Genomic DNA, 19,776 nt, shown 5'->3' on the forward strand with positions numbered 1-19,776 from the left:
TGCCGTTCCACTAACGTAAAAAACGCCGCAGGGGTTGTGGGCGAATTTTATAAGTGGAACGCATATTTAGGCGCTGTCAAGTATCACGTATCAGCTGTGTGCTCGCAATATTGCGGCATAGTGAAAACATGCAGCTGTGGGGGCTGTGAGTAAATATTTCGCATGGATTGGACTAAAACTTAATTCAACATGCATTCCCAGGAATTTATCGTTGCGATTTTGCAGAATCGAATGATGAGATATAGCATTCACAATTTAATATTGACAGTTGTATATTTTTTTTTTAATTCCCGCGACGTTTTGATGAAAGCAAACTTTGACCGACCTATATTTTGTTGGCGATGTGGTCGCGAACAATGACGTCATTTAAGACGTCAAGTGATCGCTCGCGACGACCACGGGCCTTAGGTGGAACGATAGAATGGGCGCCGCGGCGTTACAACGGCTCAATGGAACGCGGCCAGTATAATGTTTGTTGAACGTGAAACTGCAACTGAAAATATTTCGTAGATAATCTTGTTTTATGTGTAAGAAAATATTAGATATTTACCAGAAAATAAGTCTTATTCGTTAGCTTCTCAAAAGCTCCTGTGTGTAATAAGAGTTATTTTTTTAAGTTGGCAAATACGCTAGTGTTATTGTCATTAGGTAATGACAGTAATGTTAAGAATATGTCAAAATAGTCGAATATTGCCGAAAATACAAAACTATGATGATCTCATTAGAATACAGTCGAGATTTTTTTTCTTCTTATTAGTCCTGTTTAACATAATTTAGTTAACTGAAAGTGGTTTAGATATGCAGCAATCGCCGTTTGAAAATATTTTTAATATTATCGGTGGTTTATCAGAGGGGAATGAAAAGCCCATGAAACATGGGTTCTATAACGCCTTCGCCCTATTTATTCTAACAATATGTTGTGCAGCCGTCTATGTGTTATTTTTAATCTTAGAGCCCTTTTTCAAACCGTTATTTTGGGCTCTACTAGTTGGATCTCTGTTACACCCTTTCAAATATAAGCTGTCCAAGAAAATCAAAACATGGTTTGAAGATCTGGAGAAATCCAATTCGTGTGTCGTGTATGGGTTGATGATAATCCCAGTGGATGTTATCAATTATGCATCAGATACCGTAGGACACCAGTTCAAAGAACATTATAAGGTAATGACACATAACAAAATCCTTAGAATCCATTTTATAAGACTTCTCTTTTACTGTCTTAATTTCTGTTTTGGTTTGAAATATAAAAATAAAAATATATGTAAAATAGTAAATTAATACATACTTGTAGAGCTGTTATATTTATTTATTTATAAAGGACAAGCAAACAGAAGATACAATATAAATGTCTTAATACATATTAGGTAAACAATGACTATTGTACTTCTTTAATAGGCAGTGACTACATGCTGCTGCTCAGTGTTAAATTTAACATATAACAATATAACAAAATGCATTTATAAGGAAAATAAAAATAATAAAAGAAAAACATTAAAGACACTAAACAAATATTAAACAGCACAGCTAGTTTAACCAAAACCATATGTATATATATAAAATAGATTTACATTTTAAATTTTAAATGTAAAAAAAATATATCAGTTCAAAAAAAGATATTAAAAATAAAAATATATTACACAGGAAATCATTAAATAAAATAAAAGGAAAAATACCAAATTATTAACAGGTAATTAATTTTTAAAACATTAAAATTTTCTTTGTAAAAGCATATCAATTTTGATTTAAAAACACCCAAATCATTGCCATTGAAAAGCGGACACGATTGCCTAGGCAGTATTTAAGGGATGTTGAAATTAAATAATTCTACAATAGCTGGACTATCAACTGCATTATTCAATAATTTGTAAAGAAATATGTCTAAAACAGCTCTACGGGACTCCAGTGATATAACATTAAAAACTTCGAACCTCTGCTCATAAGATTTGTCGTATTGGTGAGAGTTTGCTCGATACATGAAGTGACGCAGTAGACGCTTTTGAACATTCTCTATTCTTTTATTATATTATATTATTTTGTATATTATTTTGTTATAAGTATTTTTTATGAAAACAAGCATCCTATATGTATGTACTAAAATAATTTAAGTCCATGTTGACTCCTAAGTAAAATTTCATAAAGAAGACGAAAATTCTTCTATGGAATCATAAGAAAATCTTATTGCTGCATACATCTGATTGTATTTTTTTTTTTTCAATTATAATATTTCGTATACCAAAAAAGGACTAAAAAGTAACTTTTACATTACAGACTGTGATAGGATTGCTTTCTGCAATATTTGTGCTACCATGGCTATACAATGCTATACCAAGGAGTTTCTGCTGTATCTTTTGGCAATTTGTAAGTTTCATCAGTTTCACTACAACCCTACTCATCAAACTGTGCGGCTCATACATAGTGAGTATTTTATTCTATTTGTAACTTATAAAAATAATAAAATATATATTTGAAAATATATCATATAACATTCCATACATTTGTTATCAATTTGTTATTCGTTTTTAAATTTAACAATTTGTGGTTTTGATATTTGTGTACTGTAAGTTGATATAATAAGCACTAGCTTGTACACATTACAGTTGGAACTGTCAAAAACTTGAGGGCAAATAAATGGTGATTGGTGGCCGAATTATATAATCCCAATTAAATCCATAAAATAAATATGAATATATTTTAATGTCTCTAGCCTCACTAAGTTATTACACAAGTGTTTATTTTTTCAGACAATGACTATAGCATTAGCCTACATGATAAGTGTATATTTTCTGTGGAGTCCATCAAGAGCTGGAATATTCCAGACTACTTCTCATGTTCTCTGGCTAGTCATAGCAAGCTTCTTGGCCAGTTTAGCTGGTTCATTTAAAGTGCACATGTTTATACTCCTACAAACCATTAGTATTACAGGATTTGTACTAGAAGTTCTAGACATACACAAGCAATTATTAACCAAAGGTCAGTTTACTATTTATTAGATTAAGATTTGTCTAAAAATTCTACAAAATTGTTAAAAAAACAACAATTATAATTAAATTACATCTCATAAATTAAGTATTGTATAAAATAAAAAATTATAATATTTTATTTTATTCATTGAATGAATCAATCAGATCCTGAAGCATCAATGATCGCAGCTCTTAAATATGCTTTATCATATCACCAAGAAGAAAATCGTATGCTTGAAAATATTGATGAAAATCCTGAGGAAACAATACCAGAAAGCAACGACAAAGACTCAACAACCGATGTAGATTCCCCTTCACCTATCTCACCGGAAGCAATCGCAAAAAGAGGAAGTTGGACTGGAAATGAACCTTTCCAAAGTTCTCCACGACAACCTAAAATGTTGTTCAAGACTAGAACATTATCTGCTCTTCCGTTACCAAATACAAAGAAATCTGCTTTCGAGAATCGTCTCTTGGCCTCTTTTAAACAGAGATCGCTAGATGAAAACTATATTAGAAATAACTTTAATGATGATGAAACCGCTCTCTACTTCAAACTTCTGTTCTTTGGATGCTTTTGTATGCTGATCTGGAAGTATATTTGGTTGCTACCTGTCATGCTATTTTTCTTAGCAATTCATATAATTAAGAAGTCGTTGAATTTCTTTGGCGTCTGGTTGTTCTGTGAAAATCAGTACAATAATTTAATGTCTAAAGTCGGTGGCTGGTGGAACGACAGGTAATGATTATCTTTTTTACATACTATGGAATAAAAAATAAGAATCTTTTATTTGTTTTGTTTATAATTCAAAAAAGACATAAGAATAGGATTTAATCTTTTTCATTATGGTTAAGGAATGATGGGATTGTCGATTTTTATCTTTTTTTTTTTAAAGGTTTCTAAAGAAGATAGAAAGTTAAAAAAATTGTTATATGAAACCTTTATCTTTTATAGGAAATCAGCACTAATGCCTGCTCAAATCCGTGGCATAGGAAAGGTGTTGTCTATATGCAATAGTAGTGTCATAGAAATGGCATACGAGTCGGTTGACACTGTATCTACTTGCATTGTCATCATTGGATTAATCCTGTTTCTAGCTGTTACTACAATTTTTATTTGTATACAGGTAAATTTATAATATTCATATTTCTGTTGTTCATTTTTGGGAGTTTACTTCTAAAAAATTGGTGTAATGCCCGTGGTATGAAAAAAATATGGGCAGTGAAATGTGTGAAACAGAGATGCTGTGCTCAGCGTGACGCAACCTGACCCGAGAGTTACGTTTTACTGCACAAATTCTTTTCCGAGAAAGAAAAATACATTTATCTTTTTAAGAAGTAAACTCTAGTCGCGTCAGAGCTGACACACTTTATTTATACTAAAATATAACATATAAAAAATTACATTCCGAAACCAACTGAGGTAGGGCGCAGCAGGAATTTCCTGCTCAAAATATGGAGACGGCTTGTCCGGATAAGCTCTTGTGAGTTTTCGTGGCAGGCTTATGTATAAGTTTTAACTATATGTTTTTTGTATTTTAAACAAATAAAAAAAAAAAAAAGGGTAGTTCCTCGACTTTACAGAAGATCACAGCAAAATAATACTGTTTTCAACCAGTATTGTGTTCCTGTTGGTGAGTAAGGTGACCAGAGCTCCGAGTGGGATTGGGGATTGGGTCAGCAACGCGCTTGTGATATCTCTGGTGTTGCTAACGCTCTGGCGTCTATAAGCTACGGTAATCTCTTACCATCAGGTGAGCCGCACGCTTGTTTGCCGACCTAGCGATATAAGAAAAAATTACATGCCGAAACCTATGCGTTAAAAATTAAATGCCATGACAATAGTTTTTTACGGACACAAAAAGATAATAATATTTAAATTTTCAGATATATTCAGAAGCAATAGTAGTAGTTCAACTTAGCGGTAGCCTTCTAAATAGCACTTTTGTTCAGAATAGTGAACTACACGCGTACTTACCTGAAGGCTGGGAGGAAAAATTAGATTCGCTTATCGATAATGCATACACTTATGGACGGGAAGGAATCTCTACTGGGGTATGTTGGGTTTAATTTGTTTTAAAACGGCTTAATCATTACCATTACAATATTGTATCACGATATCAAGCTTTTAGTTCCGATACATTAAACTGATTAGATGCTTTTATAGTATCAAATTGTATGATATATTGTTATGTTATATAGCCTGTGGATTTATATACCTAGTTATTATTAGTAGTAGCCTTGTCAACAAAACATTTGTAGCAGTTTTGTGAGTACTGCTCTGCTTTTATGAATTTCAGTCGGATTTTTATAAACTTTCTCAGTTAATCGACTATTAACAAAAAAGAAATTAAAATCAGCCTGTTAAATCACGAAAATTGGACATTCACCAATTTTAGAATTGGAATAGTTCACCAATTGGTTGACCCTTCAACAACTTAAGATATATTTCAAACATTTAGTTATATTCTATTCTATATTCAAAATAATAATTCGTTTATTCATTTGTTTTTCTGTGCAACCCATTGGGACCACATCAGATAATGAGATACGTAAGTTGTCAATACGTACGCTTAGATGTCATAACACAAAATCTTATGTATGCTGGCTTACATTACATGAACGTGTATAGCATTGGATACTTATGTGGCGCCTCTTTATGTGTTTGATATTGTTTTAAGTTTAGAATCAGCTTATGTGACGTTAAAATTTACCCATATTTTATTTATTCGATGTTATATTTGATAATTTCACTGGTATGTATTTATTTATTATTAAATTAAATATATATTACACTTCTCAACCCGGCAGACCTTAAATTCATTTTTACTCTAAAGAAAACATCGAAAGGAATGTTGTATTTTCTAAAACAAAAATCTGCATTATATATATTTTATACTTCCCAACCTGCAATCTTATTTTATGTATGATGCAGTATTGTGGATTAGTAACTAACCCTTATTGTTACAACTATATCCTACAGTAGAATAAAATTAAATTAACTTAGGTTTTCCAAAATGATTAACTAAAAATTTCCATCAAATGTTGTAGCAGCCGTGACTTAAACGGACTTAAATCTTACTTGAGAAACTTTTGAGAATTTTGCTATTTACTGAATATATTAATGAGAGCAACATTCAAAAATTTTTTTCCAAAATAAATTCCTTCAGCTTTTATAAGTAAAAATATATATTCTTTATGAAAACCTACAATGTTTGCCACAATCTATTTATTTTACGCGTTCAAAAAACAGATTAAAAATATCCTGAAAGAAGGTGATCCGGAAAAAATAGCGCGCGTCGAACAACAAGTATTAGAATTATGGGATCGTGTGTATCAGAGCTGGGTTTCTGGAACGTTCGCCGCTCAAATGGGCCCCCAAGTCGATGGTTCAGCTGTACAGGATTCTTGGGATAGCATCGTTAAAGACGTTTCTCTTCCTGGTAAGAAATTTAAGTCATTGTATTAATTAGTAGTGCGCATTAATCTATTGCCAAATCGTTGGGTACTAAATTGCTACAAAATGAAATCAATAAAATACCAAGCATTCTAACTTCAATTTCTTAATAATTACTTATTATTGTTTTATATTTTTAAATCTACTCTATTTCAAATGAGTTTGAGTTATTTCTATGCATACTTTTCTAGTCTATTTTACTTGAAATCTTTTTGTGTACCCACAAAAAAGAAAAAGAAAATCGTACTATACTTACAACTTTATACTTGTCGTTAATAAATAATAATAATAAAAAAAATATAGTGTGTGCTTTAGACTGCACAACAGAAGTGAAAATTTCATTGTGAATATACTAAACACAGCGACACAACAGCGAAGATCAGCTGTCTGTATCTTTGTAGCTCGGGTACACTCGGCGGTCCCGAATTCACGTGATAGAGCCTTTCACCTCAGAGCGTGATGGATCAGCCTAACTTACAACCTACGAAAAAATGTGTATGCGGTGCGCCAAAAGAAGTTTTCACTTCAAAAAGAACTTATTTAACGCAAGAACTATCATCATACGCGCAAAGTTTAAATAGTCGTTAAGTTTTCTTGTAATTTTCCAATTTTATTTTCTATTTTCTTAAATTTTTATTTTGTAAGAACCTTCTACAAAGTATTAGAAAACTTTTTAAAAATGATGAAGTAAAGTAAAGTCGTTCTACAGCTATGGCGTGACCAGGGGAGGCAGGGATTAATTTTTATAAACATCGATTGTTTTAGGTATCTTCGACTATAGCGGTATAATAGATTGGGTGAAAGCAAACGTGGGTACTCTCAGCGCTATAGCGACCGGTATTTGGGCTCCACTGGCCAGTAACGTATCACTGTTGGCTGGGTCGCTGGGTGCCTTTACATCGCTGTTGCTGTGTGGAGGTGGTGCCATTATCAACATGTTCATTAATGTGGTAAGTCAGTAATATTTTGTGTATGAAATTGACAACTATTTTTTAAAATATTTTTACTACGTGTGAGTAAATAGGCAACCTGAGAAGCTTTTTAATATATTTGTCAAACAGTTCCAAGTTCCAAGAGTTCAAAAGACTATAAACCATAAAAAAATATATACACTAAAATTTAGTTTGTTTGGTTGCTGTTTTACTTCCTTACTATCTATACAATGGATTAGGGCTAATACACACATAGATACTCTTCAGCTTTATTGAACCTAGTAGTAGTTTTACCCGAAAGTTCACTTCTAGAAGGTGTATCAAAATAAGATCTTCACCAAATTTTAGTCTTGACCTGAAAACCGCATTTAATCTCGTTCGATAGATTTTATGTATGATTACAGAACACGTATACAGGAGCACAATTCTATATACTCATAAATGTTTTTTTTTTTTTTGTTCTCCTTTACTGCATTGCCATAAAGATCCCATTTTTTTTTTCTAAACATTTAATCTTTTAAATTAGGTGGTATTTTTCACAACACTATTTTATCTACTGGCTTCAAGCAACGCTCTCTATAAACCCGTGGAAGTCATAACAAGGATTCAACCTAACTTCGGTCCTAGACTTGGAATCGCTCTATCAGTCGCTATCAATCAGGTAAACAAAATATTTTCTACCCCCTAGTCTATTTCGTCTAGTCCGCGTTAGCAAAAAAAAAAAAACTCGTCGCTTAATTTGTATAACCACGCCCCATGACCAATTAAGTCGTAAGCCCTTCAGACAGAAATGAAGAGAACGGAGAGAGGGGATGGTGTTATTGGGAAAACTGGGGGGGTTGAAACCGATACACGTGCTGCAAAAACGTTTATTAAAAACTTATTTACCAATAGGCCTACAATGTTTCTTAGATATATGAACTGGCAATGAGAGAAAGAGAAAAAGAAAGTGTGGGCTCGCATCTTTCTCTTGCTCCTAACGCCTCGCCCGATCACACTTTTCGCAACGCTCTCGTCACGCTCACCAGCTTTCTCCCCAAGTCAAGTGTGTGTAAAGAAGTTTTACTTCAAAAAGAAATAAGTGACCAAACTGTAACAAAAAACTTAAATATCGTGAAGCATGTTACACGTCTGTTTGTAGACCTTGCTAGCAAGGGTTGGATAGAAATATTGACTAAAACTACTACTACTACTTGTGCTGTGTGGTTACGGCACTAAAGAATTTAGCCACCCCCTCTCTTCCCGTGGGTGTCGTAAGATGCGATTAAGGGATAACAAGTTTCCACAACCACCTTGGAACTTAAGAAGCCGACCGATGGCGGGATAACCATCCAACTGCTGGCTTTGAAATACACAGGCCGAAGACGGGCAGCAGCGTCTTCGGTACGACAAAGCCAATACTGCGGTCACCAACCCGCCTGCCCAGCGTGGTGACTATGGGCAAAACACATGAGTTCACGTTATTTTTGGCGTAAACTTGTGGAGGCCTATGTCCAGCAGTGGACTGTATAGGCTGTAATGATGATTGACTACAAAAATTGTTTATATTATTTTTTAAGTTCTGATGTATGTTAAATTTGAAATGAGTTCAACAGTATAACATTTTAAACATTTATAGCCTCTCATTATAATATAAATGTATTTACCATGTTTGCCATTATTTATATTGAGTTCCCGATTTTTAGACTAACACTCGCCGTGGGATACTAAATTATGAATGGATGTCAAAAGTTTTTTTTAATTGATATCTATATAGATTCACGCCCTTTTCTTTTTGTATTTAAACCACTACTAATGTGATAGTTTATAATTTGACCTAGATGGATCAGTCCAATTTTACTTAAAGACTGGCACATCGATCCAGGAAATGATCTATGAACTTTGGTTAGAAAATATTTTAAACATTTTGTTGGTTGTTACTGTATAAAAATGTTTCAATGTTACAGGTGTTCAGGGCGTCGTTTAAAATGGCCTTGTTTTACGGTCTGTGGACGTGGTTGGTCCACAATTTGTTCGGTGCCAAAGTTGTTTATCTGCCATCCGGTAAGAATTTTATTTTTATTTTGTCTGCAAAAAGCACTGCATTGTGTTTTTAAGTAGGTTTTGTTCAATATTAATAAAACATTTATAAAAATTAATTCCCCAAACCTTAATTTGAGAGATACAATGTATTACGATTGTATAATTGGCATACATTTTTTTTTTTTTTTTTTTTTTAATAAATATCGAAGATTCTTAAATAAATTACATTAACGCTTCACGCTCGACAGCCCCAAGTAAGTTATAGCTCCCAATATATATAATTCTTATGTTTGACCATTAAATTTTTTTTCCGTATTCGCAACGTTTTTCGTGGATGTTCGGCTTCTTTTAGTCGTAGCATAATGTTACGCCTATACCCTTCGTTGATACATGGACTATCCAACACTAAAATAATTTTAAATGTATTTGGTGTACATGTACGTTTGTGACTATAACATGTTCATATGTATGTTACATAACATTTTTGCGCCCCATCCCACAATTCTTATTTAGTCCTCTGCCCAAAGGTTGCCTGGAAGAGATCGCTGTATTAGCGATAAGGCCGCCTGTTGCAGCTGATGCAAATTTTATTTTTACATTTCATTTGTTATGCTGTTAAAACCTTGTATTAGTGTGCGAAAGTGTAAATAAATAAATAAATAAATAAATAAAATAAAATAATTTTCCAATTCTAAAAAATAGTTCCTGATATTTGCGTGTTTAACTAAACTTTCAGCTTTATAATATTACAATGTATTTAAATACACGGCAAAATCGTTGTGTGTTTACTTGACATTATATAAAATTATTATATAAATAATTTTCTAAAAATAAACGCCTGATATCGTCTGGCAGCGATCTTCGTAGGGCTGTTACAAAAAATAAGTATCCTGTTTTATATTTTCATATAAACTATGTTCCATAACATTGCAAAAATATATAAAATGATAAATCTTACTATAAATAAAAATGAAGGAGTTATTGTGGTCAACTAAAAAACTATAGTTGCTTTTGTTTTATTTTTTATATTATACTCTTACAGAAGAGTCTCGAAATTTCATTTATTTCTCCAAATCTTAAATGCTAATTTCAAAATAATCGCTACTCTCATTTGATTGTGATTGTGTTTAAAAACTTTAATACGTACATATGTATGTAGGATTTTCAAAAATAAAAAAACGATTACCGCTAAATTAATTGTAAATATATCATACATATCATTACCCTTGCTGTTTAAAATTCTTGACTTACATTGTTTCCAATATAGTTTTTGTTATTATATTTACACTATTTTTTTCTGCGAACTAGCAAACCGATTGTAAATTGTTTTAAAACATGATAATATAAGTAAGAAATTAGCGCCATTAAAATGTCGTAGTTTGTTTTTTCTAGATAAAACGGTCAACCACAGCAATATACGAATATGAAATAGATTAAGCCTTCCACACATTTATTGCCAGGACGATACATAAAAACATTTATGTCCAAAGTTTGACATAAATTATTAAAAATTATATATTATTTACAATACTATTTTGAAGAATCGAGAGTTTTAGATAATAAAAAACCGTATTTAAAGTATTAAGACACAAAAAATCAATATTTTCCAACTAATCACAGTAGAGGTCATTGAGCTTTCAATTAATTTGGTTAAACTAAGCTGATAAAAAAAAAACACATTTTTTCACTTGCGACATTTTAGTAAATTATCTCACGAGGGGTACTCATTCGTGATCCGCGTTACATTTTTACAACTCGTCTTTTTCGCAACATATTGAATTATAATTACGTAATATATACGACTATGTTCAAAAGGATCTTTTTCTTGGTCATTTCTATAATAATACGTGACGCCTGTGGAGTTAGGATTAACTTTACGAATTGTCACCATCCAGACTGGTCTTGTGCTAATAATGTTCCTAATGATATTGTTTATACCTGTACGACTTCAAGGAGTAACGTAAGTACCAGAAATTGCACTCTGTAATTGAAAATAACTTTATAATTTCCTACCGTAAACTTTTTTTATTTGGTTGTTCTAGGATTTCATAATTCATCTAAAGGATTTTTACACCGACAACATACACACGGTTACGATTCAAAATTGTAAAGACTTACGTGTAGTTCTCGATTGTCCGATACTGCAACGAGCGTCTCGGTTACAAAAGTTTGTTGTGAAAGACTGCGATAGATTAGAATTTGTTTCTCTGACCGTCAGCTCGCCCTTGCAAACACCGCCAGAAGTAAAGATAGAAAACGTTAAAGAAATCGTTTCGCTACCAACCAATATTTTTAAATCTCCGACCACAAATTCCGAATTAAAATGTATGGGAGCGACATATTACAAAAAGATCCACATAATTAATTGTAAAATAAACTCAATCAACACCAAAGCTTTTTACAATGTAAGTGGAATAAAAAGTGTCGAGTTTGACAATGTCACCATAACAGAAATACAAAGTAAAGGAGTTGAAGTGATTACTGGTTTGAATAACACGCTTTTTGCACTTAAAAACAGTAAAATTGAAAACATAGAAATTCAAGGTCTTACAGTACAGTCTTCCACGGCAAAGTTATTGTACAGCACATTCGGAGACATAAAAACTAATGCGATAAATGTAACATCTGATAACCTACACATAGTTGGTAATACTTTTAAAAGGATAGCCGGTTATGGTTTGACGACTAAATCTGTGAACACCGATGTTACAAACAATATAATCGAATTATTAAATACGAACGCATTGGCAAATGTGAAATGTTTAAGAAAAGTGTCAAACAGGAAACAAATTAATTTTATTCGTAACGAAATCATAAAGGTCGAACCGTACTCACTGTACTTTGATTACGCGTCTTGCAAATCGGCAGGTTCACAGATTGCTTTCAGAGAAAACAAAATCGACTGTACATGTCGCAATATCGCGTTCCTAAATTCTAAAACGGGCAACGAACAAAACAGTTTAATTTTAAATTTGGCAAACAATAATACATGCTTAGTCACGTCCTGCGTGTTACCCGTAGAGATTGTTAAGCTACTACTTGAAAGCGACATGTGCCATTTAAATCTTGACCCTCAAGTTATGTGTTTACTCTACAGCGATAAGCATTCCACGATTAAAAACAACGAAGTGACTACAGACGATGATGTCACGGAACCAGCGCCTACATTTTACTTGATAAGACAATCGAAGTCCCTGCACGGAGAAGCTGGGGCTGCGATGACAGCTATAGATAAGGACGATCTCATAAAAGACAGTCACTTAAATATGACAAACAGAACTATAATTAAAGTTGTATTCGATTCTTCTAAAGATTTCGTTGAAACATTGCGTAGTACCAGTGGAACTCGGAATAGGCCTATAGAAAACAAATCTCCACCAAAAGAAGAATACGTAAGCCATTGTATAGGCACGCAATGCCGGAACACCGCAGCGTACAATCGACAAAGAGCCCTTGATTTCTACAAATACGTATACGCACAATTGCGTACGCCAAGACAGAACGGCTAAAATAAAAATAATACTCAATCGTTATCATTGTTTAATAATAAATACATTCTTGAATTATTACATTGACTTATTTACCTCAAAAATCCCAAGAGTTAAGTTAAACATAGTTATTATTTACTTCAACAAAATTTTAATCTGAATGAGCTCACGTTGATGAAATATAGTTTTTGTTTTGTAAATATAAGTGTTTGCGATTTCTGTTTACGATTGTTAAGGTCACCTGAACATATAGTTTACTAAATAAATTTTACATTTTTTTGTTCTTTAATAGACACACGATGGTCAAAAATATATCTCACATAACATTAGTATCATTACTAATATTATAAAGCTGAAAAGTTCGTTTTATTTTTTTTGAACGCATTAATCTCAGTTAGTCCAAATCGAAAAATAATTGATATGTTGGGTAGCTCATTTACTTAGTAAAGCTATGGGCAATATATATTAAAATACGTTTTTTCCTCATATTAACGCGGATGAAACCGCTCATCATTAGCTGGTCTATACATAAAATTCAACTTTCAAATCAAATTTTGGTATCTTTAAATTAAAATATGGCGTTCTAAATCTTATACTTTTAAATACATGAAAAGAAAATTAAATACATCTGCTTTTGTTTACTTTAATTTTTTAGGTCATGCCATTATAGTATTTAAAATACGTTTTCAGTTTTAGCAGCAGTTTTAGGGGCCGCACCATTCCTAGGTCCATATTTAGCCGGTATCCCTGCCGCGCTAGACGTATGGCTACAAGGCAGACCCATGGCAGCTCTCTTGTTACCGATAGCTCAAGCGGCGCCCATCGCCTTCCTTGATGCTGCGGTCTACGCCGAGATCAAAGAGTGAGTATTGTTTAATACAAAGTACGTATCGATATAAATAAATAAAATTAGGGGTGTATTCTCAATATTAAACAAAAATTATACATATGTATATATGCCCGTTACATTCTTAGCCCCTTTCTGTTGGGTAGTCTGGAAGAGATCGCTATTTATATAGTGATAAGCGCTCTTGGACTATAATTATGTATTTAATATTAAGGTTTGCTATGTAAGCTAGTTTTAGTTGCAATAAAGTTCTTTATTATTCTTTTTAACTGACTTCAAAAAAAGGAGGAGGTTACTCAATTCGACCATATATATGTATATTTATATATATTATGTATGTTCGGGAATAACTCCGTCGTTTATAAAACGGATTTTGATAATTCTTTTTTGTTGGAAAGGAGATATCCCTAATTTGATACCATGATAAGGAAACCAGGATCTGATGATGGGATCCCAGAGAAATCGAGGGAAACACTCGAAAATTCGCATCTTTTTACTGGGTGTACCGATTTTGATGATTTTTAATTTAATCAAAAGCCGATGTTTATCATATGGTCGCATTTAAATGTCATCGACATCTGATTACAACTTTTGGAGTAATCTTTGTTAATGCGTATTTTTACTTGACTATTTTTTGTCTACCTACTTTATATTACTTGTCGATATAATTGAAGTCGGTTTTTCTTCGTTTGCCTGCGAACACAATTATTTATTATGTATTTATATGTGTATATGAGTTTAGGTAAGTATATTTACACGTTTATATAACTTTAAATGGTATATCACAATTTGTACACCTACATCTCACCTACACAATACCGTTCTTCTGCTCCGAGATTGCCTGGAAGAGATCGATTTTCAACGATAGGGTCGCCCTTTGTACCTAATGATACTTTGTTAAAATCAATTTACTATGTATTATTGCTGTTTTGGTGTACAATAAAGCGTATTGTTATGTTAAACCAATTTTGGAATAAAACCAAATTGTAAAATTGTAGTACCAATAAACCACTAGCGATTGATAAGATTCCTGTAATAGTTGTACATCAGCATGTAAAAAATAGTAGTTTCACTACCGTAAGTGTATTGAACACACCATGATACAATTTTTGATCAACTTATTGTGAATTAAACCATTTTATTTATTTATTTACATATTCTTTGTTGTAAACAACAACAATCAAAACAATAATATCAAATAAATAACAGTGTACAAAGGCGGTGTTATCGCTTGATTAAACGTTTTTATTACCCGTCAATCGATTGCTTTAATATATCCCACAGTACAACGATAAAAGATAAATAATATAATAACCAATAAGAAAAGTAGTTTAAAAGTGAAAATAAATTACGTAATGTAATTTTCTACTATGTCTAATTAATATTTCCAGCGGTGGTCACCCTTACGTAACGGGTCTGGCTATAGCGGGCGGCATCTTCTACTTGGGACCAGAGGGCGCCATTTTAGGACCTCTGCTTCTATGCTGTCTCATGGTGGTACTAAACTTGTCTTCCACATTCTTAAGAGATACTCCGTCTGAAGAAAGAGCGGCCTTACATTCGCGTGTCAGGTAAACGCTATTGCAAGTATTCAAGTATTCATTTTATTTTTCAAACATGTTTGTTTTGTGGTTTGTTTGTATTTTTTTTTTTTATTGATATCATGAATTCGCAATAATAGTACATTTTTTTTTAAATTTATTTATACTTAAACAGAAAAAGTACAATAACGAATATGGTAATATTTTAAGCTGTCACTTATGTCACAAAATGCGCTAACTTTTTCAAATTAAGAAATTATTTATCATTAAAAAATTACTTTTTTTTTTTAATTATTGACTTAAAATTTTTAAATATTAAATGTAACGATTATTAGAATTTTAACATCTTCATTGTAAATGAATTTAACTTCATCATTGTTTTACGTACTTTAAGCATTGTAAATAGTGTCATAAATATTTTTTGATACTTTGTATTATTGTGTTTTACAATTTATACTAAAAACATTCAATATTTCTGTATTTTACTAAAGTTTTCTTTATTTAGGTCGTTATTGGAATGTATTTTAAAGTGAGGTGTGTATTGTTTCTGATATTTTGAGTGGATTATGCACGCTATTTATTTTTAATCTGACACAGCACTTATTCCTTGCTTTAACACAATAAAATATTATGTTCACGCATACTTTAAAGACCCCTTTATAAAAACTATTATTTAAATTAAAATTATTAGTTTTACATTTATCAGTTCGAGTGTTATATCTATTTATTATACGTTACTAGTATTAATACTAATATATATATCAATAAAAAAATATCTAAACATTTTTGAATATCATATCAAAAATTGACCGCTCCAGCGGGGTTCGAACCCGCGTCTCCGACTGACCGATTTGATTTTCTTTGATATGATATTCAAAAATGTTTAGAATTCCTAATGTGTGGGGTAACACAAAAATAAAATCCTACATATTAAAAAATATCTAAATCAACCATTGATTGCAATTCCACATACAAAACTAAGCTGGCAAATTACAAGGCAGTTAGGGTTTAGGACAATCTTTCAACGCTGGTCGACGATTAATAAATTCAGGAATCTTAAACAGAACCGTTAATAAAGGCCAGTTGCATTAGCTGAGACCAACCACTGACGATTATTTACGAAAATATTTCCACTTTCCTTACTTTATGGTCTTACTTACCTTTATGGAATTTATCTTTTCCTAATATTTTCAAAAAAAATCCTTTCATACTTATTTAATGCTGTTTGCTTCCTTGCACGTTAATTCCATGACCATTTCGCAATACGTAAAGAAATAGAGATAAAGGCAATAAAGCAGGTAACTTGCCTCTCGCAGTGTTCCGACCTAATTTGATATTAAACTATTTCTCGTAGAGAAATGCCTTCAAATAAGAGTACTCAAATCGATATGTGATCTCTATTAATACATCAGAATGAATGAACGAATAAAAGTATTAATATTTAGTTAAAGCCAAAATCACATAATTAGTTCCAACAGAATGACTATTCACAGAATTCATATCCAACTACGAGTATATGCCATATCCATAATATTTATTACGTTTAGGACATAACACGACATATTCCAATTTCAAATCTGTCCCCATTTAAAATGTCCACATAGCTAGTCTTGTACACGCACATTAGCTTCTTCGTCACAATACAAATTTTGAAGATTCTTGTTTTCTTTGAGTTATCAATCAATCAATCAATTATCTTTGAATATGCTAAAAAACTACTGTAAATTTTCTTTTAAATAATGTTCTTAAACATCATTACTAAACTCGCAAACTCATGTTCCTGATTGGTTCTTGTTCTTGGACTTAAATGTTAGAAGGCATGTCTGCATATGTATGCTTTTAATCATTGTGCTAAATTTAACTTAAAGGTGAGTGTATATAAAATCCATTTCTAGTTTTAAGTTGTTATAATATTATATTAATTATATATGTTGCAGTCAAAACTCTTAACCAGTCAAAAGCACTATTGACTAGCAAAATCAGTCAGAAGTACTTTTGACCGCTTGCTTTAGTCAATAATACTTTTGACTAAAATAACAGTTAAAAGTACTTTTGCCCAATGGAGCTGGTTAAAAGTACTTTTGACTAAATGATTCCGTCAAAAGTGGTTTTGACTGGATGTATCAGTCAAAACTCTTAAAAAGTTAAGGTGGTCGATAAAAATAACGACAAACGCACATATAAACTTTTATATTACTCATTATTAGTGGAGAACGTGCTGATATTAGAACAAAAATGAGTGACTACGAAAAGAAAGAAGGCTTTTTGCAAAAAATTTTAGCAATTTAAGATATGAAAGATAGTCATTTCAATGTGATGACAAAAGAAAAATTTGAAAAGTTTGCAATGAATGTGGAAGACGCGAAATTTAATGAAAAGGAAACACCATTACAGTACAGTAGACTACAACGCTTTAACACATTAAAGTTTGTGGTATAAAAAAATTAGTTACAAACACAGAACCTGTCAAATATTTTTGCCGGCTGAGGAAATCTACGACATTATTGATGCTGCTCATATTTTTATAGGGTCGCGATAGACTTAAGAATGAAACGGCAAAAAAGTAGAAATGATTAATATATATTTATCAATGTGCGAAGTATGCCAAAGGAAGAAAAGCAAGAAAAGGATGGGTCAGGTTTAGAAACCGATCCTGCACACTGAAATGAACAGCCGCTGCCAAGTCGATCTGATTGACATGCAGTCGCAAGAAGATCGCGGGCATAAATTTATTATGGTTTATCAGGATCATTTGACTAAATTTATTCACATCTAACAAGTTAATAGTGCTTTTGACTGACGCTTTTTTGCAGTTAAAACTACTTTTGACGGAGAGCGTCAGTCAAAAGTATCTTTAACCGCGAATTTGCAGTCAAAAGTATTAATAACCAATAATTTTCAATCAAAACCACTTTTGACCAACTTGTCCAGTCAAAAGTACGTTTGACTGATTTCGCTAGTCAATAGTACTTTTGACTGGTTAAGAGTTCTGACTGCAACATATATAATTATTTAAAATATAAAGCCCATTCTAGAGTTGAAAAAGTAACGCGTCGCGTAATTTTTTTTTTTTTGTCTGCAGTCGAAACCCGTCTTTCTGCCTATTACAGACAGACTGATAACAGTCGTTTCTTATAGAAGGTAAATTCCGATATCGGAATAATCTGCTATTCGCGGTTAAAATTCGTAGTCGATTAGGTCCCGCCATATTTTCTTAAATGGAGACGTTTACGGGCTTATTCAATTAATGACTAAAAATGATAAAAAAAATGTAACTAAAAACGTTCACTTTACTGATGTAAAAATGTCTCACCAAATTTGAAGTATTTTCTTCGTATACCTGACAACATAATTTTGATATTGGTATTTCAAAGTATCATATCTATACATTCGCCTTTAATATTTTCATGCATGACAAGTAAACTCTACATATATATTTCTTATTTTTTGTTATGTAAAAATTTATTTTTATTTTTTACTACAATTAACGGATATTTCTTTCCAGACTCGGTGCTTATCTGTGAGAATGCATGGTCAACTAACATTTAACAAGCAAAGGAACTTGATAGATTCAAAAGTAAGCAATAAATGTTAATATGTTTTTTTACTTCAAATGTGACGCTACTAATTAAGACGCTCTTCATATAATATCATGTTTTAATAATCATAACTATTCTTTATTTATATTAATATTTTATCATGAAACAATATTGTAATAATTAACCCACGAATATAAGGCAAGGAAACTCAGAAAAGAAGATATGAAAATTATGAAGTTAACAACATTTACTAAATCAAATCGTTTTCGAAATGCGCTTTTTAACATAAATCCATAACTTTTGTTATAATATCTTTTTATTAGTATATTTTGAAATAATTGTATTTTAGTATAAAAAATTAAACCAAAGAAACACCCATTGATGCATGATCATAGAAATTAAAACCTGCATGCAAGCATTTTATTTTAAATCACGACAGCTTTGTTTTTTATTCAAGTTTTTTTTTTTTGTAATATGTGTGTATAATAATATAAGATTTCGTGACTTTTTAATCAAATCTTTAAATTTAATTTACCATAACCGTGCAAAGTGAAGCAACGAATATCATATTATACTGTTATATATATATTATAGAAAGAAACCAAAAAAAATGCAACGTGTGCATTATTAATCTCAATTAAAGTTTAAATAGTCATTAGTATACAGCGAGGAATTTTACATAGAAGTTGATTTACTATTGATAGTATAATATTTTATTTCTTTTTTGTAATACGAGTATGAGACAATGCTTACCTCACGATCGGCTTCTAACGATGCTACGTATTATTTAGTTATTTTAATTTATTTAATATATCTTTAATATACATTAAAAATTAAATAATCATATTAAGATATGTTGTATACAAAATTATGTCAAAATGTTCATAAAGTTTGCTACATAACTCTATAGGCACAATAGTCTACCATACCATTTTTGTCTTTAACTATTATCATGAGTAAGATATAGTAACATATTGATACATAAATATA

General features: G+C 31.7%; 2 protein-coding genes across 2 annotated transcripts; both read left to right on the top strand.

Moving 5' to 3' along the window:
• Positions 1 to 695: 695 nt before the first annotated feature.
• Positions 696 to 18,955, top strand: LOC123662070 (transmembrane protein 245). Its single transcript, XM_045596959.1, has 14 exons — positions 696 to 1,161; positions 2,269 to 2,415; positions 2,742 to 2,970; positions 3,126 to 3,699; positions 3,916 to 4,087; positions 4,848 to 5,015; positions 5,501 to 5,512; positions 6,214 to 6,403; positions 7,183 to 7,367; positions 7,876 to 8,010; positions 9,296 to 9,392; positions 13,550 to 13,721; positions 15,098 to 15,277; positions 18,753 to 18,955. The coding sequence occupies exons 1-14, from the start codon at positions 799 to 801 to the stop codon at positions 18,769 to 18,771; spliced, it is 2,643 nt and encodes an 880-aa protein (XP_045452915.1). The 5' UTR covers positions 696 to 798; the 3' UTR covers positions 18,772 to 18,955.
• Positions 11,176 to 12,940, top strand: LOC123662069. The gene is made up of 2 exons (XM_045596958.1): positions 11,176 to 11,331; positions 11,414 to 12,940. Exons 1-2 carry the CDS (start codon positions 11,176 to 11,178, stop codon positions 12,878 to 12,880), a joined length of 1,623 nt encoding a protein of 540 aa, XP_045452914.1. The 3' UTR covers positions 12,881 to 12,940.
• Positions 18,956 to 19,776: the final 821 nt, after the last annotated feature.

This window comes from Melitaea cinxia, chromosome 18 (genome assembly GCF_905220565.1).
Source record: "Melitaea cinxia chromosome 18, ilMelCinx1.1, whole genome shotgun sequence".
NCBI classification, from domain to species: Eukaryota; Metazoa; Arthropoda; class Insecta; order Lepidoptera; family Nymphalidae; genus Melitaea; species Melitaea cinxia.